The sequence below is a fragment of the Chionomys nivalis genome, chromosome 19, assembly GCF_950005125.1.
Source record: "Chionomys nivalis chromosome 19, mChiNiv1.1, whole genome shotgun sequence".
In the NCBI taxonomy this organism is placed as follows: Eukaryota; Metazoa; Chordata; class Mammalia; order Rodentia; family Cricetidae; genus Chionomys; species Chionomys nivalis.
The window spans coordinates 58973255-58997477 of record NC_080104.1 but is presented as its reverse complement, the minus strand read 5'-3'; the positions used below and the strand labels follow the sequence as shown (position 1 = coordinate 58997477).

The window sequence follows — 24223 nt, the reverse complement described above, 5'->3', positions numbered from 1 at the left end:
AGGCTTTCTTCTTTTTATTCAGTCCAGGACTCCAGCCCATGGGACAGTAACACCCACACTTCAGGTGGGTCTCTCTCCTGGCTAACCTTCTCTGGAAAGTCCCTCATAGAAATGCCCAGAGGTGTCTCCCAGGCGACCCTGAATCCAGTCACGTTGATAACAATTAGTCATCCACTTTTCCAAGGACTGAAGGGACCCTGAAATGTGGGCCCTTGAGTGCCAGTGCTGGGCCAGCCTTCCTCCAATGTCAGGCTACAAACCCAGCTGCATTCTCCAGCTGGTGACCCCTGTCTGGAAATGCCCTTCCTCATTCCCCTGGCCCCAGGCCTCCTGAGAGGGTTTCCACAGCACAGACTCCAGGCTATCCCCAAGAGCCAGCTTGTCACAGCTGATTGCGTGAGGAACAGAGAGAAAATGACACTCCAAGGAGGCACTGGGTTCCATGATTGACTTATCCAGTTCTCTCCTGGATAAATAGGAAGGCAGACTCCTTTGAACCTTTGCAAATGACCTAGAATGTCTTGGAATGAAAGGAGAGTCAGTGAAAGTGCTCGTTGGTTTCTGAATCTCTTATGAAAGGCAGAGAGAGTCAAGTGCCGTTCCCCGTGCTCTGCTTCTGTTTCCCAAAGACTGAAGGGCCCTGGAATGTGGAGTCTGAGCCATAAACGGGGAAGTCCAGGGCGCTTAGATCAAGGTCCTAGCGGAGAAACCAAGCCAAGGATTGGAAAGAACTTGAAATGTTTGAGCCCAGTCTGGTCTATAGAGCAAGTTCCAGGCCAGCCTGGTCTACAGAGCAAGTTCCAGGACAGCCAGAGCTACACAAAGAAACTCTGTCTGGAAAAAAAAAAACCCACTAAACAAACAAACAAAAAACCTCAAACAAAAATGAAAAAAGAAAGAAAGAATGAATGTAAAAAGTCAGAGGTAGAAACATCTCTCAGATCTATTGACAGAGTGCCTGGTGGCACACTCCAATAACCTAGGCAGCTGGGTGGTAGAGGCAGAGGGACCTCATGTTCAAAACCAGCATGATCTACATAACCAGCCTGGGTAATAGTAAAATCCTGTCTCCAAAAATCAGGGAGGGTCTGGGGACCTCAGTTGGAAGAGTGCTTGTCACACAGAGAGTTTGAGGCCAGCTTAGGCTAAACGAGACCTTGTTTAGTCTCAAAACAACAACGACAAAAACAAACACCCCAAAACCCATATAGGTCAGCAAGACCCCAGTACAGACAGCTCCACACCCCGCAGTCTCCCCATCCGCACCACACTGCTCGCTCTACCCTTTGTCAGGAAAGCCATGAGAGGCGAAGGTCACCCAAGGCCAGCTTGGAAGCTGGTGCCCAAGTGAAGCAGAGCCTGGGACAGGCTTCTTCCCTAAGCCTGGACTTGTCTTTCATGGCTGAAGACACAAGCTGGGACCCGTAGCTCACGGTGGGGCTTCCAGGCCCCCGAGGGAAGCAGTCCGGTGGGCAGCAGAAGGCTGTGCGTGTTTCTTACCTTAGTGGCTCCTCCTACAGGGCATGTTTGTAGCTGGAGGCTTACAAGCTAGTTCCCCTGGAGACAAGAAGAGACTGTGTGGATGGCTTAAGCTTCCAGAGCTTTCTAGAACCTTCCCACAGAGCAGGAGAGATACCCTGAGACAGCCTGGTTCCTGTGACCTCATAGCCTGAGGAAGATAGACTCTCCCTCCTGATTTGATGGCTGTTCCCACGGCTCTTTCTTTTGTTTTTAGATGCAGTCTCATGTAGTCCAAGCTAGCCTCTAACTGACTATGTATCTGAGGCTGGACTGGAGTTCTGATCCTCCTGCCGCTGCCTCTGGGGTACTGGAATTACAGGCATCAGCACACAGGTTTATGGGGGGCTGGAGGTTGAACCCAGCACTTTGTGCAAGTGCTTTACCCCCCCCCCGCCACTGCACACAGCACCCCCAGCCTAGCCTCTTAATGATTATTAATATCATTGTAATTGTGCATATAGGATGTATATGTGTGAGTGAGGGCACACTTGTGTCAAGGTGTGTGGGTGGAGGTCAGAGGTGAGCTTTCAGGACTTGGTCCTCTCTACTATTGGCTCAAGTTGGTCCTCTCTTTCCACTGTTGGCTCTAGGTATGGAAGTCAGGGCACGGGGCTCGCAGGGCAAGCACTGTAACCAGCTGAGCAATCTCACTGGCCCTTCTTTTGATTTTTTTTTTGAGGTAGTGTCTTGCTGTGTAGCTGAGAGTGGACTTAAATTCATAGCAATCCTCCTGCCTCAGACTCCCAAATGCTGGGATTACAGGCATGGACCAGTACGCTCAGCTAAAAGTAAAAACAAGGGGGAGAGGGAAGGAAGAGCCCAGGAAAACAATGTTTTGAAATAATTACAAAAGATTGTGAGAGAATTCAATCCTTCCTAAGGGAGGCGCCCTGCTTTTTGTGTTTTTAAAGATCAGAGCGATTGCTCAGCAGTTAGGAGCCTACAGAGCTCATGAGAGCACCCAGGCCTGAGTCACAGTGCCCACAGAGTGTCTCACAACCTCCTGCTGCCCCTGGCCTCTGAGGCCGCTTGCACCAGTGAGAAAGCTTGCCGCGCACCGCGCCCCTGTGTCTGCACTCTGTGCGTTGGCACCAAGTTCGCGAGCTTTGGGCAAGAGGGCTGGAGGTTAAAATACACAAACACACACACACAGAGGCAGCGACACGGGTCATCCTTCAATTCCCCAAGAATGCCCCCTTTATTGTTTTCAGGGGCAGATTATATAGAGATAGCCACGCCCCAGTCAAACCCACCAGAAACCACTCTCCTGCCATCAGGAACTCCTGAAGGTCTCGTGCTCAGAGCAGCTGTAGGCACTCAGATCAGGGGATTACAAGAAATTCAGGATCTGGGGTCTCACTGCTCCCAACAAAAGCTCAGCATCTAAAGAAAGGGAGCTTGCTCTACAAACCTGGTGACCTGAGTTTGAACCCAGAACACACACACAAGTGGAAGAAGAGGTGGGGTGGTGGCACATGCCTGGTGTTGTCTGAGTTAGGGTTCCTATCACTGTGATGAAACAGTGTGACCAAATGCAACCTGGGAAACCGGTTCACTGAAGTCAGGACAGGAACTCAAACAGGGCAGGAGCCTGGAGGCAGGAGCGGATGCAGAGGCCATGGAGGGAAGCTGCTCACTGGTTTGCTCCGTGCGGCTTGCTCAGCCTGCTTTCTTTTTCCTTCTTCCTTTTTTAAATTTAAGATTAATTAATTATGTGCAGTGTTCTGCCTGCACCCACCCCTGCAGGTCAGAAGAGGGCACCAGATCTTATTGTAGATGGTTTTGAGCCACCATGTGGTTGCTGGGAATTGAACTCAGGACCTCTAGTAAGACCAGTTAGGGCTCTTAACCTCTGAGTATCTCTCTAGCCCCATCAGTCTGCTTTCTTATAGAACCCAGGACCACCGGCCCAGGACGACACCACCCACAACAGGCTGGGTCCTTCCCCATAAATCACTAATTAAGAAAATGCCTACAGGCTTGACTACAGCCTGATCTGAAGAAGGCATTTTCTCAACTGAGGCTCCCTCCTCTCTGATGACTCTAGTCTTGTGTTAAGTTGACAAAAACTAGCCAGCACACCTGGAATTCCAGCACTCAGGAGATGTAGGCGGGAGGCTCAGAAGTTCAGGGTCATCCTTGGCTGCTTAGTGAGTTTGGAGCCAGCCTTGGCTACAAGGCATAGCATCTGGGGAGGAGGGGCCGTGGGGGCAGGTGCAACAGCAACAAAGTTTCTAAAACTCTGTTACATTTAGCCCCTCCTCCAACAGTTAAGAAACCCTGGGGCTCAGAGTACCCTGAGGTAAGCCTGCACCTGCGCATAGTAGTGGTGCGCATGCCTGTGTAGTAGTGTTTCCTACTCGACTGTAACTGAATTCACAGGACCCTGCCCTAAGTACAGTAAGAGGGTAAGTGTTCAGAAAGTAAAATCATGACCTATAGGCAAATACAAAACCGACTCGCGTCAAAGTGGGATTTTTTCCCCCTTGTTTGAGCACTCTATCACCAAGCCACAGCCCAAGCCCTCAGAGATTTTATTTAAGGCGTTAATTAGCGTTATACATGGTTCAAAGAGCACTTTAAAAAGTTGGGCAATTTAACAAAGACAGATTGGAGCCAGATTTTTTTTTAACAACTAGTGAAAGTCCAACAGGCCATAAATCTTGGTGTTATCTGTCTCATCTGACAGAAATTTATCTATGATGTTCCTGGACGGAATCTGCACATTCACACGTGACCGGACCTTAATCAGTTCTGTGAGATGAATTACCTACACTCTGTGGTCTAGCGCACGGCTTCTTAAACTTTTCCCTTGGCTCCTTTCACAGGAGAAATACTTTACACTATCTGGGAATATAGGCCTATAAAATAGATATATGCATCAAACATTTATAGAGACATACTAGTAGTCCCAGTCCCGGGGAGGCAGAGAGACGCAGGTCCGCAGGGCTTGCCAGTCAGCCTAGTCACTTGGAGAGCCCCAGAACAGTCTGGGATTCTCAAAAAAGGATGGATAGTTTTTCGGGACCAGTGGCTAAGATCGTCTGTCCTCCATAAAGATGTGACACATGTGTCTGAGTGCTGGTACCTGTAGAGATCTGAAGAGAGAGCTGGATCCGGGAGTTAGGGTTACAGCTATTGCGAGCCGCGGGAGAGCAATTCAGGCTCTCCGCTACAGCAGCCTCTCCTGCCCGTAACAGAAAGTTTTAAAACTTTTTTTTTTTGAGATAGGGTTTTTCTGTGTAGCCTTGGCTGTCCAGGAACTCACTCTATAGACCAGGTCAGCCTGGAACTCAGAGATCCTCCTGCCTCTGCCTCCACCTCCCGAGTGCTAGAATTAAAGGCATGGACCACCACAGCCTGACACAGGACAGCAATTTTTAAAATGAAACATTCTAACAGAATACAGACATACTGATTGATACTTCCAGGATGAAGAAAGCTGCTAAGAAAATACTAAATGTCTTTGTCTTCCATAGTTGTAACTTCATTACAACTTTTTTCTTTCGTCTTTCCCTCCCTCCCTCCCTCCCTCCCTCCCTCCCTCCCTCCCTCCCTCCCTCCCTCCCTCCCTCCCTCCCTCCCCTTCTCTTCTCTTCTCTTCTCTTCTCTTCTCTTCTCTTCTCTCTCTCTCTCTCTCTCTCTCTCTCTCTCTCTCTCTCTCTCTCTTTCTTCCTTTCTTTTGTGGTTGTGGTGGTGTTCAGACAGTGTCTCTCCATGTAGCATAAGCTGTCCTAGAACTCATTATATAGATCCAGCTGGACTCAAACACACAGAGATCACAGCCTCCGCCTCCAGAGTGTGCGCCACTACACCCTACTCATCATGGTTTTTCTAATGGCAGAAAACCTTGTGTAGGAGGCCAATCACTGCAGTTCAAGATGTACTGTGGCCTCAGCTCTGAGCCACGGTGTTTTGTTCAGCACACACAATATGCAGATACTGTGTTTAGAGCTGTGGCTACAGTGACGTCACATCATGGAGCGGGGCAAGCTCTGCCGGAAGCATCTCAGATTCTGAATCTGTGATCTCAGTGAAGACAGTGCTTATGACCCCCCTCCTTCAGCCATGCACCGTGAGAGCCACAGCTGCAAAAGCTTGCATGGCCCTTGTCCCTGGGTCATGCTGGAAGAGCATGCTGTGGTGGTTTATCACAAGTGTCAGATGGCTAGGTGGCATGATGCCGTACATCTGGGATCCCAATGCTCTGGAAGCAAAAGCAGGTGGATCTCTGTGGGTTCGAGGCCAGCCTGGTCTATATAGCAAGTTCCAGGACAGCTATGGTTACATAATAGAGAGACACCATTTCCACTCCCCAAACAAACAAGGTGCCAGATGGCATTCAAAGCCATCCTACCATGGGCTGGGCGAACACTTACATGGAGATTTTGGGTGCCGATAGGGAGGTGACTTGGAGCCGCTCAGGGCCTTACTGAAGGATGCCTAGTATGGTGTGGGAAACCGCCGGGCAGGCCCTGAATGACCCTCCCCCTGGGAAGAAGGAAAGCAGGGTGGTTGGAGACAGACACCTCCCGTCCTATGCACAGGCTCTCCTGTCGGAACAGTAGCCAACTGACTCATTCCTTCCTTTCAGGAGGCCAAGTTCAGCTTCCTGGGTAACGAGGAGCCACAGATGATCTTTGACTGGGTAGACACGGAGCACAAGGGCCGTCTGTCGCTGGAAGAATTCAGTTCTGGACTCAGTATGTGTCTGTCCTGGGAAGACCCTGGCAGCTTCTAGCACATCTGAGAGCTATAGGCTGCTCCCCTAGGACCCTCCCTGGTATTCTCGTGTAGAGGATAAAAACTTCCTGGCTTTGATGTGAGACTGTGGGCTTCAACCGCCCTACCCCCACCCCAGGAGGTCACTTTCCAAGCTCAGTCAAGGCAACTCCAGGCTCTAGGTCCCAGGGGGTGGTATCTGGGGTTCAGAGAGGAGGTGGAGGCACCAGCGTTGAGGTAGAGGTGGTATCTAGGAGACAGACCTCCCATCACTTGCCCTTCAGAAGGGACCCAACTCCCCTAATGAGCCTTTCAATGGGGCAGGCATTTCTGGCCTAGAGCAAGAGAGATGGCTTCCTCTCAGAGCCTCAAAAAGACTTCTCAGCCTTGAATAGTCACGTGGCCACTTTGTGTTTCTCTAGGCCTCAGGGCTTGAAAGTTTAGGGTGTAGGAGACAGCAGAGAGGTCAGGTATCAATTTTCACAGTGTGAGATCACCCATGATTTGGTGATTGAGAAGCCAAGGGGGGGGTGAAATGGAGGGACCAGCCTGGAGCTGGGGGTGAAGTGGAGGGACCAGCGTGGAGCTGGGGTAGATGGTGCTGTTCATAGAGTCCCCAAGTGCCATCTCAAAGAAGCCAGTCTGTGGATTTCCCCCGCCTCTTCCTGGGACCACAGAGCAAGCACACCATGCAGAACCTGCCAGCCTCTGGAGCTCACCCACGACCATCTGCCTCTCTGCCATACCAGCCTTGTTTCTCACTCGGACCTGTATGTGGGGTTCTCTCTGCCCAATGGGTCCTCCTCTGGAAACCCACTCTGGGTCCTGCTTACAGGTCACATCTCAATGTTCCTGCCATCACCTCAGGACACTCCTAGGCTCTCCTTCTCACAAAGCCCCACCCCATCTCTGTGGAAATGATTGGTTTGTTTATTTTATCATTGTTATTGATTTCATTTTGTTTTTTTGAAATGAGGCGTAATTGTATAGCCTTGGCTGGTCTAGAACTTCCTATGTAGACAAGGTTAGCCTTGAACTCACAGAAATCCTCCTGCCTCTGCCTCCTGGGTTCTAGTTTATTTCTTGAAGTTACTTAAATTTGTTTTATGAAAAAGAAGAAGAGAAAGGGCCTATAAGATGGCTTAGTGGGTAGGAGCGATTGCTGCCAAGTCTGATGATTTGAGTTCAATCTCAGAACCCACTCGGTAGGAGAGAACCAACTCCTGAAAGTTGTTCTCTGACCTCCACATGCATGCTGTGATACATGTGTGTGCTTGCGTGTGCACACACACATGTACACACACACGTGGGAGGAGACGTATCCTCTTCAACTGTTGAGCTACAATGTCAGCTCCCCAAGGCCTGGGATTTGGGTGTGAATGCTGTCACCAGCTTGCAGCAAAAGCTCAATGAATCCTTCCTGAGTGGGTGAACACCCTGCTAGCTACCCTGGAGCTGCTGTGTGACTCCCAGAGAGTGTCTAGGCATCTCTGGACCTCAGGTGACATGTGAAGAGGGCACTCCCACTTCATGAGACTCCCAAAGCTGACCTGAGGTGTGCGTGAATGTGACCCAGTGTAGATGTGGGGGTGGCGTTCAAGGGAAGTCAGAGCCTCATCGCCCCTTTGTTCCCCTCTGCCCCCCTAGAAAATGTCTTTGGCTCCAGCCCCAGGACCCACAGGCTTCGCAGAAAGCGACCGGTGCCCTCTCAACGAGCATCTGGGGCCTTCAGCTTGCCTGCCCTTGAGGAGGCCGATGCCAAGGAGAAGGAGGCCTTCCTGGCCCTTGTAGGGCAAATGGGGACCAGCCACTCCCTTTCTGAGTAAGGCCCTGACAGTTAGGGGTGAGGGCTCAGGGTAGGATTGGGTGCAGACCCCAGCTTGGCCACTTGATAGTGTGTGACCTCTGACCTCTGTTCCTTGCTGCAGTGTGCCCAGAGGGTTCCCTCTCTCCACACTTCCTAGAAAGATCAGCCAGCTGAATCGTCACCTCTGAGAGGGACCTGGAGACTCCCAAAGGGTCCCTCAGTGGGGTGACTTCAGACATGGTGGTGGACTGGGCTGGGTGGGTTTGGAGACAGGAGGTCAATTCCTGCCGGGCGGGCGTCTTGGACTCAGGCTCTGAGTGTGTGTGGGTTGCCTTATGTGCTGAGAAAAGGTGGCCCTTCCAGAGTTGCCATAGCCTCGAGGCCTGCTGGAGCCAGCCAGGGACTCCCCCTTAGTGGCTCTCCCCACTTGCTCCTCCACCCACAGGCTTCTGAAGGATAAGATTGCTCCCATCTGGTTCAGAGGGTGGGGTTGCTGCAGTGGGGACAGGCTGGGAGGGACCTGGGTGTAGGCTGGCGGAGCAGGTGAGGCAGGGAGCCATTTACCCACTTGGCAGCTTGGCCCTGCTCCCTCACCCTCTGGGCCTCTGTCTTCATGACTTAATTAAGTCCATGCGAAAGTAGTATTACTGAGTGCCAACCGTGGGCAGGGCCCCAGGCTGGCACTCACACTTGGCATGTCTCTCATTCCCCAAACAATCCTGCTTGGCAAGTATTGGCCTTTGTATTTCCCCAGTGAGCACAGGGAGGATAAAGGCAGAAACCACACAGCTCCAGAGTGGGAGAAGAGAGGGGATGGAAGCCTTGAGCTGTCCTGAGTCTACCCCGCCCTACCCCCACTAACCACTGACTCACAGGGAAACAAGTGGTACGGAGGTTCAGGAAGGGCCAGCTCACATACAGAAATGTCCCAGGAGGAGATGGCACTTACTTGAGTTAAGCTTTGTAGTATTTTGTTCCAGGCCCTCAAGTCCCTGGGATGACCAGGGGCGAGGATACAGTAGAATATGCTTGCCTAACATATGTGAACCCATACATGGGTTCCCGCCCCAGCACCACACAAAACAGGACACAGTAATCTCAGCCTTTGGGAGGTGGCGGCAGGAGAAGCAGGAGTTCACGGTCATCCTTTGCTGTATAGCAAGTTGGAAGTTAACCTGGGCTAGAGAAGCCCCCTACTTCCTGGCCCTCTTGGATCTAATCTCTGGAGGTTCCTGTACTCCAGGCAGGCTGAGATCTGGAGGCTCTGGGGGGAGCTGCAGCAGGAGGAGCCCCAACTGGCAGGCAATTTGGAGGGCTTCCTGGCCAAGATGAGCAGCCGTCTGCAGGAGGCTCGGGCTGACCGGGAGGCCCTGGAGTGGACACTGAGGAAGTGAGTGAGGACGGAGCAGGTGTTCCTGGCACACTGTGGAATCCTAGATGAGTTTCTGCTCCTTTCTGGAGTGTCTGGGTAGGCAGAGGCAGGTTTGAAGAGGAAGAAACTTCAGGGGCCTGTTTCGTGACCCTGGGTCACAGACCTGGCCTGAGTCACGGGGCCGGGATGGTGACTGACGGTGGTGCGGGTAGAGAGTTGGGACAATGAGGACCATAGATAGGGTGGGGGGTGGGGATATCCATAGAGGTACAACCAGTGTCATATCAGGGTGACCTGATAGGGGCCGAGACCACTGAGGGCAAGCGAGGAAGAAGGGCCCCAGGCAGAGAGTTCCAGAGGTCCTGAGGGGCTGTCTGGTGCCACCTCTTGTCACTGCAGGCAAGACTCTGACCATCTCCACAAGGTGAGACAGCTCTATGAGGAGACGGAGGAGCAGATCCGCAGGGAGAAGCAGCAGCTGCAGGCCCAGGTGAGTGCTTTGGCCTTGCATCTCCAGGCTAAGTAGTGGCTGAGAATTAACAGGTCAGCAGAGGCCACTGGGAGCCCACCCCCCACCCCTGCCCTGCAGATCTGCTCCCCAGAGAGATGGGGTGGGCCTGCTGGGCATGTGTTCTGTCTCTGCGAGATATCAACGTTCCCAGGACTGATTTCCACTCTCTGGACTTCAGTGTCCTAGTGAGAGTTTAGACCCAAGTGAGGAATCCCAAAATCCTCTTTGTGGACACCTTTTGGCCCTTGAGCCCCAGGCCATGGTTGAGGTGAGGTGGGGCAGTCCAGCCCAGCCTAGCTGGCTCTGGAGTCTGCAGAGCAGGGCTGACCCACTTTCTCTGCAGAGTGACTCCCGGGGCATGGCCCTCAGCACCCACATGCAAGAAGTTCTGGAGGCCAAGGAACAAGAGGTTCAACGGCTGGCAGAGGGCCAGAGAGAGGTGGGTACGGGCCTTCTGGGGAGCCCAGACCCCAGACAACCTTCTCACTGTTCCCAGCTGAACAGGTCCCCTGAAGCCACAGGCAGCCAAGAACTGCTGGCTTCTCCCTGCCAGAGCAAGACTCCCTGCCCAGGGCTCTGGGGACACTGCCATGGTTCAGATCAGGTCCCATAAAGAGCCAGGCAGGCCCAGGGAAATGAGCCTGGAGCTTACCCTAGCCTCAGGTTTTCAGCATCCTTGAGAAGGAGATGCCTGTCTCTGTGGCATTTCCCAGGCCTCACGTGTCAAATGAGATTGTGTTTGGAGACACCTGGAAAAGGAGACGCTTTGGAATGCTGGGTATGGTGGCGCTCGCCAGTAACCCCAGCTCTTGGAGATGGAAGTAAGAGAATCAGGAGTTCAAGATTAGCCTGGGCCATGTGAGACCCAGAAGGGGGCGAGTGGGAGAAAGAAAGGAAAGTTCTGGACTCCAAGAGCTCACAGGGCTCCACTGTCATCTGAGCAACCTTGGTTCTTAATGTCAGCACCTGCTGGGGGTGGGGATGCCGAGGACTCTACAGCCGCTATGGAGGCTGTGCTCTTGTTCCATGGGACCTTGTTTGTTGTCGGAATCTTGTGTGTCAGTGTTGGGTCAGAAGCCCCTGAAGTCCAGATGGAGTCAGGAACAGCGGCAGCTGCAGGGCTTGTGTGGGGGGGGTGACGAGAATCTCCCGTCCTCTGACCATGGCTTCCTCCCCACTGTCCTCACTGTGTGGGGGTATAAGCAGCTAATTAGATGCTGAAAAGTGACCTCCCCTCCGATCATCGATCATCATGGGTCTTCAGGAGTTGAGCAGTGGGGGCACGGACAGGGGGCAGGGTGTCCTTGCCACCCCAGAGGACAGTTGCAACCCTCTCCTCTCCCCGCCCCTCACAGCTGGAGGCTCAGCTCCTCCACCTCAGCAGCTCCCAGCAGGAGGCCAGCTGGGAGAACCTGCAGCTGAGGGAGGCTGAGCGAGACCTGGCTGGGCAGCTCGAAGAGGTGCGGGGACAGCTGCAGGTGACAAGGGGCCGTCTGAACACTGCCAGGGGCCGAGTATCCTGGCAGACAGAGGAAGAGCCAAGGCAAGTAGCAGCCCTCTCTGGACTCAGGTAGAGAGCAGTGGCTTCTGGAAGCCAGGAGAGGCTGTTCTTCATGGAGCTGGCTAGATCTCAGTACACACACACACACAATCAATCACACACATATACATACACAGTCACACACACAACCACATACAGTCACATACATGCATAGTCACACACACACACACACACATCACACACACATCACACACACACACACACACACACACCTCCCAGGCAGGTACTCACCCTGTTTGTAACAACTCAGAGGCAGAAGGCTTGCCTGGTTAGGGCAGACTTCCTGCAGGGGGTGAAGTTTCATGCAAATTTTGAGGTGCAGAATGGGATGGGGGAGACTTTCAGTCAGCCCTGGAAGAGAGCTAACCACAGGAAAAGTTATGCTATCAGGATTTGGGGGATACCACTAACTCCCACTTCCCTAGCCTTCACTTCCCCCGCTTCCTTTCCAGTGTCCCCAGAGAAAATGAGAAGGCTCCAGACCTCCAGGGTGTCCCCACTGAGGAGGCTCCACTGCCTGAGCTGTTTGGGGACAATGACGACTGGAACCAGCTCCTGAGCAGCTTTGGAGACCATTCCCACAGAGCTCTGCAGCTTTGCTGGAGCCCACCCCCAACCCCAAGTGGCACCTCAGGCCCCCAGACTCCCCGAATTGTTAGGCAGATCTCTATTTCCAAGATGCCAGCTTTACAGTTTACTCAGGAGTCAACCTCAGATCCAGACCCAAGTCCCAGAAGCCCTGCCGGGGTGCCTGCCGGTGCCAAAGACAGGCAAGGGGTGGCAGACCCCAAGGGACAGGATGGACAGGATGGCAGTTCTGAGCAGCCTGTGGACATCCCTGGCCTGGAAGCTGGATCCAACTCCCCCTTTCCCTGGAGCCTGCCAGCAGCCCAGGCTGGGGAGTCTGGGAGTGTGGGGGCAGAGGCTTTTAGAGTGCTGGCTCCTGAGGCTGAGCCCCCTCCTCAGTCTCCAGCTGGGTCCAGAAAACAGTCCCAGGCCCCAGATCTCAGTGACAAGAGCCTTTGGCCTGAAGCTGATTCAGCTAAGCTGCCCGTGGAAAAAGAGGTCTTGAGAGAGAACCTGAAGGACCTGGGCTTAGAGTCCCAGTGTGCCACAGCCCTCCCCGAGGGGGCTGCAGAGCCATCCCTCAGCCTGGAGCCTGTGAGCCAGGTACCCACAGAGACGCTAGTGCATGGTGAGGCACGCCTGGCCAGGCAGGAGGGTCATCCTAGGGATTTCCAAGAAGCCCCTGGCCAGGTCCTTAAGCTGGATAGCCTGTCCACTCACCTTCTCCAGAGTCCCCAAGTGCAGCCCAGGTCAAAAGAAGGAAACTCAGGAGAGGGAGGCCAGGAGGACCCGAGGCCAGAACAAGATCATGAGGCTCACGGCCTTGAAGCCAGGAACCCAGAATCTCCCGAACAAGATGATCCCCTGCCTGACACATCACAGGTTCCTGCTGAGACAGAAGTCCCTGCTTCTGGCAAAATATCTCCTCTAAGAGGCTCTCCCCTCATGGGGTTTGGGGCTGGGCTTGCAGTGGGAGCCCCAGAGACCACACAAGCCCTCCTAACCTTGGCTGAACCAGAAGCCCAGCCCAGGTTCATATCCATACCTATTCAGGTGGAGAGCAATCCGGACACCTCACAGCCCACGGAACCAGGGCTACTGAGCAGGCCGGAGGACCCAGGAACAGACTCAGGGGAGGCCAAACTGACTTTCCCCGGGGACCTCACTGCTGGCAAGCCTCAGGCTGACCCTGACTACCTCTACCATGTCATCTTCTTGGGGGACTCCAATGTGGGCAAGACCTCATTTCTACACCTGTCACACCACAATGCCTTTGCCACTGGGCTGACAGCCACCGTAGGTAAGGCCCCTTGGGGAACTAGCACTGGAGGGAAGGTCCTGGGCCAGGGCCAGCAAGCTAGAGCAGTCCCTAAGGAAGCCATCCCAGACATGGCAGGTTCTGCCTTGGCCACGGGCCTTCTTGAGGCATTATTTTATATGGGCATAATCTTAGCATTTCACTAATCATCTCTAATTACAGGTAATTTGCTTTCCCTACACTGATCTGGCTAGCTTGTAAGGTAACAAAGGAGCAAACTGTGCAATTTAGGTCCCTGTGTTAGTGGAGGGTGCAGACAGGCCAGTCTCCGCCCACGTGGTAGGCAGTTCCCTACAGAGCCCAGGCATGCTCACAACATGCCCCAGCTCTGCCTGCGTGCCCCGGCAGGAAGTCACAAGGTGGGTTTCTTACATAGAATATATTCTGAGTGTGGCAAGTTTGGACCCTCGGGTGCCTGGGTTCAAATTCTAGCTCTGCCACTCACTGGGGCTGTGAACTTGGACGCCTTGTTTGCCTCCTGTGTCAGCTTTGTATCACAACCCCCCTCCCCCAGCAGTCGACAGAGAGAGAGAGAGAGAGAGAGAGAGAGAGAGAGAGAGAGAGAGAAACAGGTGAAATGGGTTTGATCTCAGCATCACAGAAGCAGAGTGCTCAGGAGGTAGAGACGAGATGGGGGAGCAGAAGTTCAAGGCCATCTTTGGCTGCTTAGCAAACTTGAGGTCAGCCTGGGCTACATGAGACCCTATCGAGATGGGTGGGAGTGGGGGCAGAGAAGAGGAAGCCAGGGTCCTGCGATCCACTTCGGCGTGGAACTAATGACTAGATAGCCTAATGACAGAAGAGGTCAGTGCCAGCCGGGCCTCATCTTTGTTTTTTTTCCTTTTTCATTTTTTTGAGACAAGGATCTCTCCATGTAGCCCTGGCTGTTGTTCTAGAACTCACTAGACCAGCTTGGCCTTGAACTCTCACAGATCTGCCTGCCTCTGCCTCCCAAGTGCTCTCACCTCTTTTTTAAAACAATTTGTGTGTGTGTGTGTGTGCGCGCACGCGTGTGTGTGTGTGTGTGTGTGTGTGGTGGGTGTTCTGCCTGTACCACATGGAAGCCTGATGCCCTCAGAGGTCAGAAGAGGTAGGTGTCAGACCACCTTCAACTGGAGTGACAGACGTTGTGAGTTGGGAACTGAGCCCGTGTCCTCTGAGCAGCCACTGATCCTAACAGTGGGCGCCATCTCTCCAGCCCTCGGGCCTCTCTTAGTTCTTCTGCCTCCCAATGGCACCAGGCTGGGCACCAAGCCATAACTCCACGGACTTCCCAGGGAGACAGTCCAGGTCCAGTTCCCTTTAAGTCCCTCTGATAGTGGGGATGGGAACAGACCCCACTTCCAGCAGTGTTTGCAAGTTCCCACACGCCAGGAACAATCCCTGGCATGTGTTATACCCGTGGTTCCTGTATTATAAGTAAATATTTGAGCATGCTAATTCAGTGGCTCCTGTAAGAGGGACAAAGGTGGAGTGGTGTGTCTTTGTGTTAGTCCAGGGTACAGGCCAATTAAGAGTCAGTGCCAAGCAGATGTCTTAACACTACACTGTCATAAGAGAGGCCTACAGCAGGCTATAGGGTTTCTCTGCCCAAGAATTTTTATCAGGAGTCCTACCTTGACCTCAGAGGGAGGAAGGATTTAGCAGTCCCCCCCTAAGGGAAGACAGGGCAGGAATTCAAGGCGGGAACCTGGAGCAGAAACCATGGAGCCTTGCTACTCACTCACTGGCTTATGGCCAGTAACTTTCTTACAAAGCCAGGCCCACCTACCTGTGGGGGGCTGGGCCCTTCCACGTTGATTTTCTATTTGTTTATTCATTTTTGAGACAGAGTTTCTCTGTGTAACAGACCTGGCTGTCCTGGAACTTGCTTTGTAGACCAGGCTGGCCTCAAACTCAGAGATCCCCGCCTGCTTCTGCCTTCCGAGTGCTGGGATTAACGACATGCGCCATGACCGCCTGGCTCTCCCACACTGATTTTCTTTTCTTTTTTTTTTTTTTTGGTTTTTCGAGACAGGGTTTCTCTGTGGTTTTGGAGCCTGTCCTGGAACTAGCTCTTGTAGACCAGGCTGGTCTCGAACTCACAGAGATCCGCCTGCCTCTGCCTCCCGAGTGCTGGGATTAAAGGCGTGCGCCACCACCGCCCGGCATCCCACACTGATTTTCAAGACACTGTAAGACTTACAGACATGGCCTGTCTGATGGAGGCAGTTCTTCAGTTGGGGTTCGCTCTTCGCAGGTGACACCAGCTTGTTTTATCGTTGACAATAGAAACTACCTAGGACACCACGTTAAAGACTCAGTGTCCTTGAAAAGGAGGGGCCTACAGCAGACCTGAGCTACTGTGAGGTGAGCCACAGGGCCTACACGACCACCATCATTAAACCTAAGCTGCTGTGTGTTTGCTGAGCGCCCACATGTTCCTGGCATCTCTGCCCTCCTTGTCTTGGTTCCCATGGCTGTGATGACCACCGTGACCAAAGCAACTTAGGGCACAAAGGATTTGTTTAGTTTGCATTTCGACGTACGGTCCACGGTTGTAGGAGTGTCATCGGCAGGACTTGAAGCAGCTGGACATTTAGTCTAGACAACCATGAGTTAATACATTTTTGCTGGGGCTCAGCTCACCGTCTCTTTTTCACTGAGCCCAGGGCCCCAGTCTGTGAAAAGATGCTGCCCACATTCAGGGAGGGTCTTCTCATCTCAATTAACCCAAGTAAGAACATCCCTCATAGGCAAGCCTACAGGTCAGCCTATTCTAGACAGTTCTCCACAGAGACTGCACTGCCATGTGACTCTACATTGTGTCAAGTCGGTATTCGAAACCACCCACCCCACCCCCTTCTTACCACGTGGCAGAGATCTGCCTGCCTCTGGGAATGGGCTGGAGACAAGGGTTCCTTCTGCGAGGGTTCCTTCTGCGACCTCCCCTCGGGTGAGGCTGGGACTCTTGACTTTGCCACAGGGAGGAGGAGGAGGAGGAGGAGGAGGAGGAGGAGGAGGAGGCGGCAATGTGAATCCGAGTCTGAATTTATTGAGTTGGATAGAGTTAAACTTTGGTGTTAAAGAACAGTTGCTCACAGGGAAGGGTGTAAGACACACACAATGCGCTCCAGAGATCTGCCTGTCTTTGTCCCCACCACCACAGGCTGGGCTTATAGCATGTTTTTTGCATGTGTGTCTGTGTGTGTGCATGCATGCACATGGAGGCACAAGTCTGACTCTGGGAAACGTCTTCTGTTGCTCTTCTGCCTTATTCACTGAGGTGGTCTCTCTCAACTAAACCCCCTAACTCGCCAATATGGCTAGTCTCGACATGGTCTGGTCTCGGCCATGGTCTTGCTCCAGGATTCCGGTCTCTGCCTTCTGAGACAGCGTTGGCAGACAGGCTGCCACGCCTACCCAGCATGTATGTGGGTTTCTGGGTATCTGATCTCCAGTCTTCAGGCTTGCATGACAAATGCTGAAGCCCTGAGCCGTCTCCCCAGCTCCATGATGCCCTGCCTATGTCATTTCCACACAACTCGACGGCACTGATTCAGACAAGAGCGGGTTAGCACCTGTAACCAGCCAGGTGTCCACCCTCTATCCTAGGCCCTCTCCAAAAGCCAGAACTCCTGCCCAGTGTATTTAAGGGCAGTGAGTGGAGACAGCGATCTCCTGTGTGATTCTCAATAGGGTCCCTACCGGTGGCTGAGAACTGAGTCCTAGTTAGGTGTCTTACCCTCACTTGGCTCTAAGGTTTAAGCTCAGGGGCCCCACTTCCAAAGCTTAGGCCCACCTGGGAAGGCTTGACCCCTGTGTGTCCAGCTCTGCCCTTGATTGTTGTGAATATGTGGACTGCCCCCTTGAACCAGTAGTGCCCGACAAAGACCAAACTTCGCCTATCTGGTGGTTTATGTGGCTTAGCTGAATGGAGTTTTGGGGCACACAGAATGGGTTAACGAGGGGACAGGAGGTGCGGGAATGGCTGAGAACTGTGGCTGGGTGGCCTGGTGGGTGTGCCGCTGAATGTGACAGTCTCTGGATCCTGCAGCTCTGGGCTCCCAACAGCCTCAGGAAGGGGCTACTTGCTACTTGCTACTCAGGAGCTGCCTTGCTGGTGGGCAGGGTCAGTCTTTGGGGTCACCAGGGGGCTGTGTGAACCACCACCAGGGGGCAGCAGCATGTACTTACGGGGTCATCACAGAACCCTCTTGCCTAAACTGGGTGTCAGGAGCTGCTGCCAGGCTGCAGTGGGCTCCACAGAGGGTAGGTAGGGACAGGGTTAGAGCACTCCCTCCCATTTTTAAAAAAGATTTATTTAATCATTTTTTGAGTGTATGTGGATATATACATCTCCGTGCGGGTGCTTGTGGAGGCTGGAGAGGGTGTTCAGTACCCTAGAACTGGGGTTACAGCTGTTCGTGAGCTGCCTCATGTGGGTGTCGGGTCCTGAACTCAGGTTCTCTGCAACAGCAGTAAGGACTCTTAACTGCTGGGCTATCCAGAGGGCTTCTTTGGCAGGTGGGGGTTGGCTCGAAGGAGCATAAAATCTCATCATCAGCTCCACCCCTTGTCCCAGGGTCTAACTGGGTCTGTGGCTGGGACTACAGGGAAGGGTAGGGCTCTGGGACTCAGCCTGTGGAGGGACTCAGCCACCTTGGTTACCTGGCGAAACCCCACAGAGCCTTTAACCACAATAGAGGCTCAAAGACAGAAGTCGACTGAGCCAGAGTCCCAGAGCACACAGCGTGGTCCCATGGGTCCTTTACCCACCTTGGGAAGGTTGCTTGGAGAACAGAGAGGAGCCCAGCGTGTGGCCCCATCCTTCTAAGGCTGGGGTTGGGAGTGGACACACACCCGGGGCGTCTGGGGCGGACTGCGCTGGGCAGAGAGTAAAAGGCCTCTTCTCCTGTGTGTCCTAGGAGTGGATTTTCATGTCAAACGCCTGACGGTAGACAACAAGAGCTTCGCACTACAGCTGTGGGACACAGCTGGGCAAGAGAGGTATGGAGACTGCTCCAGGCAGTGGCCAGGGACCAGGGCTGTGCTCAGAGTGGGAGGAAAGGGGGGGCATACAACCGGGGTGACAGAACACAAGGTTTACCCACCAAAGCGATGAGACCCTGAGATACAAGACTCAGGGAATCAGGAAGGGGGGACTGGGAGCTCAGGTGCCCCCACTATGCACTGTCCTAGGCGGGGGTGGGGGGTGGGGCGGTGGTCAGTCTCCCCTGACCAACCTTCTAGACAGCAGTTCTTCCACCTAACACACGGACCACAGGAAGGGGAACTTTAAAGGCACGCAGGTTCAACACTGCAATCCAGTTCGGGCATCGTATTCTAGAAATAAACTCATCCACAGAGCAGAGACCTGACTGCTCAAGGCTTCATTACAGATCACAAAACACAGAAGGAGGCCCAAATGACCCCAAATGCATCAAATCCACCCCTAGGGTAGGGCAGTGGCGGGTGGGGGTGTCCCCAGACTCTGGTGGTCTCACGCAGACCCTTTGAGCAGGTACCACAGCCTCACACGACAGCTGCTTCACAAGGCGGACGGGGTGGTGCTCATGTATGACGTCACCTCCCGAGAGAGCTTCAGCCACGTGCGTTACTGGCTCGACTGTCTGCAGGTGAGTGTATTCTGGGCTGCAGTCTGGCCCCAGGTTTTGGAGTTAAGAGGAATCTTGGAATCCGCCCACACACCTTCCTCTTTCTCCCAGCCATTACGAGTGACACCATCTGCTGAGGGATGTGTGGGTGGATGAACTAGGAGGCCCCATAGCACAGAGAAAGCAAGACCACACAGTTCAGCCCCCAAAGCTCACACATCCTGCGAGCAGCTCTTTCTACAATAGCACTTCCGCCTGGGATGTCTCCTAGGCAGGAGTTCTGTAGTAGGTTGATGTTACGCTCTTTGGACTCTTTGGGGGGCCCACCACCCACCTCCCAAATGAATCACACCAAGTCTTGTTACTTATAAACGTCTGACCTTAACTTGACTTGTTTCTTACCCGTTTTTCTTAACTTATATTATCCTGTCTACCTTTTGGCCTCTGTGTTCTTCCCGTTCTCTTACTTAAATCTTATTCTGTGGCTTGCTGTGTAGCTGGCTGCCCTGATGTCCTCCTCCTCCTCGGGCTAGTACTCCTCCGAACCCCTTCTCCCAGTTTTCTCCTGTTCATCCTCTCTGCCTGCCAGCCCCGCCTATCCTTGCTCCTATCTCACATTGGCCATTCAGATCTTTATTAGACCATGAGGTGTTCAAGGTAGGCAAAGTATCACAGCTTCACAGAGTTAAACAAATGCAGCATAAACAAAAGAAACACAGCTTAAAACAATATTCCCCAGGTAGCATATGCTTTTGATCTCAGCACTCGGGAGGCAGAGGCAGGCAGATCTCTGAATTCGAGGCCAGCCTGATCTATAGAGCGAGTGCCAGGACAGGCTCCAAAGCTACACAGAGAAACCTTGCCTCCCCCCGCACCCCCCAAAAAAATCCCCAACAAATTCCCATTAACAATGTCTAGCTCTGTGTCCCATGTAACTAAACTTTATACTGGAATTCTGTAGGGCATGAGCCCAACATGAGGCTGAGTTAGGACCAAGTGAAGTATGTGGCCTCTCTAGAGTTTCTAGTCTAATGGATAGATGAGGGAGAAGTCCGGGTCTGACACGATGTGGGTCTGTCTGTCTGCTTCACCCCCACTCTGTGACTTCAGACACTTGGCTTAACCTCCCTGAACTTCTGTCTCTCTTGTGGGGGCCTGGGAAGATTTGCTCCCACAACCGCTTCTGGCCCCTGGAGGAGAGTAGTCAGCCGCCAGGAACTATAATGGTGACGGTGACCTGAAAAGCACTTGGGGGCTGGGGAGAGGGCTCGGTGGTGGAGTGCTCTTCCAGAGGACGGCAATCGGCTACCCACACTCAGGTTGGATTTCCCACAGCTGTCAGTAACGCCAGCAGCCAGGGATCCTCTGCTGGCCTCTGTGGCCACATATGTGTGTCCATATGTACACACAGTGCACATATGGACACACATACACGCAAGAAAAAAGAAAAATTAGAAGAAAGCCAATCAGAGACAAATGCTAAGGCAGCCTAGGCAATCCAAGGCACAGGTCATGAACAATCTGGAAAGACTCCAAGGGGGAGGTGCCCACAAGGTTAGCCATGTGTCTTGTAAGCAGAAAGGAGAAGAGAGGGTCCAGGTGAGAGGACACCTGATAGCTTCTAGAAACTTCTGGAAGCTTCAATCCTAGGCCTGGCGTCCATTGAGAGCAGCTGAGGGCATATGTCCTGTTTGCAGGATGCGTGTGCTGATGGGGTGGCCATGGTCCTGCTGGGAAACAAGATGGACTGTGAGGAGGAGAGACAGGTGCCCACTGAAGCCGGGCGAAGACTGGCCCAGGTGAGTACCGGGACCCCTTCCCCACAGAGGCTGACCACTCAGCCGCTGCGGATTGGCCCTGGGCTCAGACCCAGGCTGTGCCGCCGGCTCCACCTTGAACACTGCATAGAATTGGCAGATTCCCACATGCTCCCAACCCACGTGAAAAACATCTTCAGAGTGAAAACAGTTTTAAAAGCGTCACCGAAATCCCCAATCAAATCTTAATTTTATCTCTGGTCTCTAATTAACATACTCCCTTCTCATTTATTCTATTTTAAGACTCAAATGTTTTCCTTGGGAAGACGACATCAAAAGCTTTGCTGCCAGACGGGGGATACTATTATTTATAAATGAGATTTAACCACATTCTAGAAAAGTCATACATATATATGTGTATAATTTTTTTAAAAGTTTAAAACCTAGGGAGTCACTCGGTCCCACCCTACGCCATTGTGGCTCCCCTCCCTAGAGCGGTCGTCTGTCCCTTTAAGATTCCTTTTCTGAGAACTTCTGTTGCTAGGGGATTAAGAAGAAATACAGAGTTGACTCCTTCCTCGGCCCTCCACTCAAACGCTGGCAGGAGGCCACTCCTTATGGTATGGTTTCTGAAGGGCAGTTGGCAGAGCCTGGCAGCTATACATCAGAGGCTCCTGTGAGAAGCCAGTGTTTATCATGAAGGAGCCTGGGCTGGGGCACAGGTGGCTTGTGGGCTCAGAGAGAGAGTTCTGAATGTCTCCGTGAGGCTCCCGTCAAAGCAGATGGATGAGGGGTTTTCACTGCACTGCTCTCCCCACGGCGTCTCCGGTGGCCCCTCAACCTGCTCTCCAGCTTCAAGTCAGCAAAATCCCTTGACTATAGGAAGGGGAATGAGTGAGAAGCCCAAGGGCTCATGGCCCTTGGTCATAAAAGAAGAGGGGGAAGATGAAGGAGAGGGGGAGGAGGAGAGAAAGAAAAGCAAAAAAGAATCCTAGACTTTGGCCAACAAGATAGCTCAGGGGTAGAGGTGCTTGCAACCAAACCTGACGACCTGAGTTGGATTCCTGGAATGCACCTGTTAGACGGGGACTGACTCCCGAAAAGTAGCCCCCTGACTCCACGCGTTGCCTTGTCATGAAGCACCTTTTACCTGCTCAGCCATCCCCCTTGCCTTTTTGTTTGGCTGTTTGAGACAAGGCCTCATGTCGCACAAGCTGGCCTCAAGCTTGCTACTATAGCTGAGGCTGACCTTGAATTTCTGCCTTCACCTCCAGATGCTAGGTTACAGGCATCTGCCACCATGCTGGCCTCTTACTGTTTTGTTTTGTTTTTGTGTTGCTGACAATCGAACTCAGGGCCTTGTGAGGAGGTATAATCCCGGCCCAGTATTTTAGGAAAACATACAAACAAAATCCTGAGCATAAAAAAAAAAAATGTCCTGTGTGTTTCTCTGAGTCAAGCAGTCGGTTTGTCTTCTACCCCAGGTCTGGGGGAAGTCTCCAGGATGGCACCCTGCATCCTGTAGCCAGCTGAGGGGTGGGTGGTGGGCAGAGGTCCAGCTGGAGAACCAGGGTGGCTGGTGAGGGGCTGGCAGGGCTGGACCCAGCCTCAGCCACTCTGTGTGGCTGCAGGAGCTGGGGATCTCCTTTGGTGAGTGCAGTGCCATCCTGGGTCACAACATCCTGGAGCCCCTGATGAACCTGGCTCGGTGAGTGCTCCCCATACCCAGAGTGCTCCAGGGTAGCCCTGCCCTGTTCTGTCCTTCTCCAGCAAGTGGCCAAGACAGACCCTGGTTACAGACCCCACACTCTGTCCTCACAGCTGCTACACCCCCCCCCCACCTCCCTTCTCCTGTCTAGAAGGTTCCTGCCCTGGCCTTCTGGTAGCTTCATGACTTAGGGTGAATGCCAAATGCCCCCATGGCCTACGCTGTCCTTCTGCCTGTGGTACCCTTCTTTTACCTTCTCCCATTTCTCCATCTCTGTCTCTCATGATATTCTGCTCCTGTCTCGGGTCTGTCTCAGGTCTGTGCCCTTCTGGACTAACTGGTCTTGTATCTATTTTCTTCTCGCTGTCTGGGAGGTGTCCATCTGTCTGTTCAGCCCTTTTTATATGGGGCCTTGCACCCACCGTGTGCTCCAGGAGTGGTTGAGATGGGTGCTGGGAAGGGCATCGGAGCCCACCAGTGTCCCTGGCATGTGGTTAGATGTGTGTTGCCTACAGGAGATAATCTCTTGTATGTTCCCAACCCCAAGGGAACTTGGTTCTCTCCTGTGGCACAGGGTGTCCATCCATGACCAAGGTCTTAGTTCAGGCTGAAGCCTGGAATGTGACTTCTTTACCCTTGTTGGAGCTGTTCATTCGTGTGGTCTGTGTGTGCGTGCGTGCATGTGTGTGTGCACGTGCACGTGTGTGTGCATTGGCACCCAGTGGGCCAGAAAAGGAGACAGAAGGTGATAGTCCCCCAGCCCCATAGAGAGGACAAAGTGGTGGAGGCTCCAAGCCCCGAGTCCCAGCTACCCCACAGCCCTTCACGCTGTTCCTGGAGAGGGAGGAGTGACCGTGGACATTGCCATACAGGACACTTAAGATGCAGGAAGATCGCCTGAAGGCCTCGATGGTGGAAGTGACCCATCAGCAACCACCCAAGAGAGCTGGCTGCTGCCGCTGACCACCAGTCTGGTCCCGTCATGGACCGTCTCTTCTCATGGCTTCCATTCTGCTTCCTGGACACAGCCTTGCCAGAGAAGCCCTGCAGGAGACAATGTCACCTCTGCTTCACTGAGCAAACATGGCTGGGGTTGAGGATACTTTCCCTAGATGGGGTACCCTCAGATCTTTCATTTACCCAGGCGGCAAGATGTTGGGGTATTCTAGTTTAATTTCTGCTGTGATAAATACTGCCAAAAGCAGCCCAGGAGAGGAAAGGATCTCTTCGGCTAACACTTCCAGGTCACTATCCATCACTGAAGGGAGTCAGGGCAGGAACTGGAGTGGGAACCGTGGAGGGACACTGCTTGCTGGCTCACACGCTTAGCCTAATGCTCAGCCAGCTTTTTTATAGATAGCCCAGGCCCTCCTGCCTAGGAATGGCGCCGCCCACAGTGGACCGAGCCTTCTAAATCAATCATCAAGCAAGACAATGTCCCACAGACTTGCCCACGACGGGCCAATCTGGAAAAGGCCATTCTTCATTTAAGTTTTCCTCTTTCTTGGTGACTCTAAATTGTGTTAAGTCGATAATGAGACTAACCAGGACACAGGGCACATGTGGGGTGCTATTTTCCTTTTGAGTAGTTTTGGATTTTCTCCAGTGCCTAGGGATGCCTTGTACAACCAGGGGATCAGCTGTGGAGGAGGAAATAAAGCTTGCAGAGAATCTGGTGCCAACTCTGAATTCACACATCTGGCCAATTCCCACTCCTCTTGTGTCTGCCTCACTTTCCCTGCTCAGATGTGGCTTTCTTCCTTGCAGAATCCAATCCTGAGA

General features: G+C 52.9%; 1 protein-coding gene across 1 annotated transcript in view; it reads left to right on the top strand.

Annotated features, from left to right (window-relative positions):
* The window catches only part of Rab44 (RAB44, member RAS oncogene family), a 33142-nt gene extending 9029 nt beyond the window's left edge, over positions 1-24113 (top strand). Inside the window, exons 3-14 of the mRNA XM_057751664.1 lie at positions 6116-6224; positions 7891-8065; positions 9294-9440; positions 9822-9912; positions 10277-10372; positions 11289-11476; positions 11947-13361; positions 18287-18368; positions 18883-18997; positions 20674-20775; positions 22365-22441; positions 23314-24113. Of these exons, the coding sequence (XP_057607647.1) occupies positions 6116-6224; positions 7891-8065; positions 9294-9440; positions 9822-9912; positions 10277-10372; positions 11289-11476; positions 11947-13361; positions 18287-18368; positions 18883-18997; positions 20674-20775; positions 22365-22441; positions 23314-23404 (2688 nt within the window). The 3' untranslated portion in view covers positions 23405-24113. The remainder of the gene's footprint in view (positions 1-6115; positions 6225-7890; positions 8066-9293; positions 9441-9821; positions 9913-10276; positions 10373-11288; positions 11477-11946; positions 13362-18286; positions 18369-18882; positions 18998-20673; positions 20776-22364; positions 22442-23313) is intronic.
* The last annotated feature ends 110 nt before the right edge of the window (positions 24114-24223 follow it).